General features: G+C 61.1%; 1 protein-coding gene across 1 annotated transcript in view; it reads right to left on the reverse strand.

Annotated features, from left to right (window-relative positions):
• Nucleotides 1-294: 294 nt before the first annotated feature.
• Nucleotides 295-1503, reverse strand: part of DUSP4 (dual specificity phosphatase 4) — a 12545-nt gene continuing 11336 nt past the window's right edge. The window contains exons 3-4 of the mRNA XM_077773256.1: nt 1267-1443; nt 295-808 (exon numbers count right to left, since the gene is read on the reverse strand). Coding sequence (XP_077629382.1) covers nt 311-808; nt 1267-1443 — 675 coding nt within the window. The 3' untranslated portion in view covers nt 295-310. The remainder of the gene's footprint in view (nt 809-1266; nt 1444-1503) is intronic.

A 1503-nucleotide genomic window follows, 5' to 3' on the forward strand; every position in this document is an offset into this window, starting at 1 on the left:
GGGTGGGCACATTTGCCAGGATCTGTGGGTTTCCGAACTTCAAGCCTTACCGCTTAAAAAAATGAGGTAAGAAATTCCTATCTGAAAAGTAACAGACACACAAACCAAACCAAGGTCTTCCCTGCCCGCCGAGGCAGCCGCAGCCGTTATTGCTCTAGGTTGGAGTGTTTTGTTTGCTCGTGGTTATGTGTATTTGAAGTCCTTATTGCCATTCTAGCTGGCTCCAGGCTGGCCCAGGAGGGGCGGCCGGGGAGGGGCTTGGCCACCCGCTGGCCGCGCTGGTCAGTCCCNGGGGCGGCTCGGAGCGGCCCTAGCAGCTGGGGGACGTGGTGATGGGGCTGTGCAGGTAGGGCAGGCTGCTGGGGGCCGAGTGCACGCCCACCGACACCGGGAAGCTGAAGACAAACTGCGACGTGGGGGTGGGGGTGGCCTTGCCCCGCTCCCGCAGGGGCCCGGACGGGCTGGCGGCCTCCACGGCGCAGGACGTGGCCAGCACCTGCGACTCGAACTGCAGCAGCTGCCCCATGAAGCTGAAGTTGGGCGAGATGATGCTCCGCCGCTGCTTCACGAACTCGAAGGCCTCCTCCAGCCGCACCCGCTTCTTCATCATCAGGTAGGCCAGGCAGATGGTGGCCGAGCGCGAGATGCCCGCCTGGCAGTGCACCAGCACCCGGCCGCGGCAGTCCTTCACGGCATCTGGGGCAGGGGCAGAGAGGCGGCGGTTAGTGCCCCTCGCGAGCCCCAGGCTTCCCCAGAAGGCAGGTGCAGCCGGCGCATGGGGGGGGGCTGGGGGAGGGGCGCTCCCATTCTAGGAAGAATATTCGTGGCTGAGAAAGGGGAGGAAGAAGCCCACTGCAAAGGACTCTAGGATTCCACCCGTTCTGGGCCAGTTTTCCAGACGTATCCAAACAAATGCACTAAGCTTGGGGAAAATGCATGGTAAAGCCAGTTAAATCCCAGCATACCTTCAAGGATTTCCAGGTGCAGACACAAAAACAATGACCCGATTCTCCCTTTGTTTCCTCCCCATCCCCAAAGCCTTATCACGGAGACATCTGGAGCCTCGCAAGGAAAACGTCATCGGCTAGGTAAGCTACCAGCACGGCCGGGAGTCTCTCTTCCTATCCCCACCCAACACGACGTCCAGGCAGTGAGCCTTCCTCAGAGCACAGGGGAAACGGGCACACCCCGGAGACAGCGCCCCTCAGTCCCTCGTTCCACAGCGAGGCCGCGCGGTTCCCTCCCGCCCTCCCCCCTGCACGCCACNTTGTGGTTATCTTCCACCGGGATGCACTTGTACTGATAGTGTCCTTCAAAGTGGTTTGGGCAATCGGAGGAGACGTTCAACAGGGCCGTGATCCCCAGGGCATCCAGCATGTCCCTCCGGGCAGCGTGGTAGGCACTGCCGAGGTAGAGGAAGGGAAGGATCTCCACAGGACCCCCCTGTGCCAGAAAGAGAAAGCGGAGTCCCCCCAAACATCTTGAGTGTAAGGCAACAGGGAA

This window comes from Crocuta crocuta, unplaced genomic scaffold (assembly GCF_008692635.1).
Source record: "Crocuta crocuta isolate KB4526 unplaced genomic scaffold, BGI_CrCroc_1.0 scaffold140, whole genome shotgun sequence".
Taxonomy (NCBI): domain Eukaryota; kingdom Metazoa; phylum Chordata; class Mammalia; order Carnivora; family Hyaenidae; genus Crocuta; species Crocuta crocuta.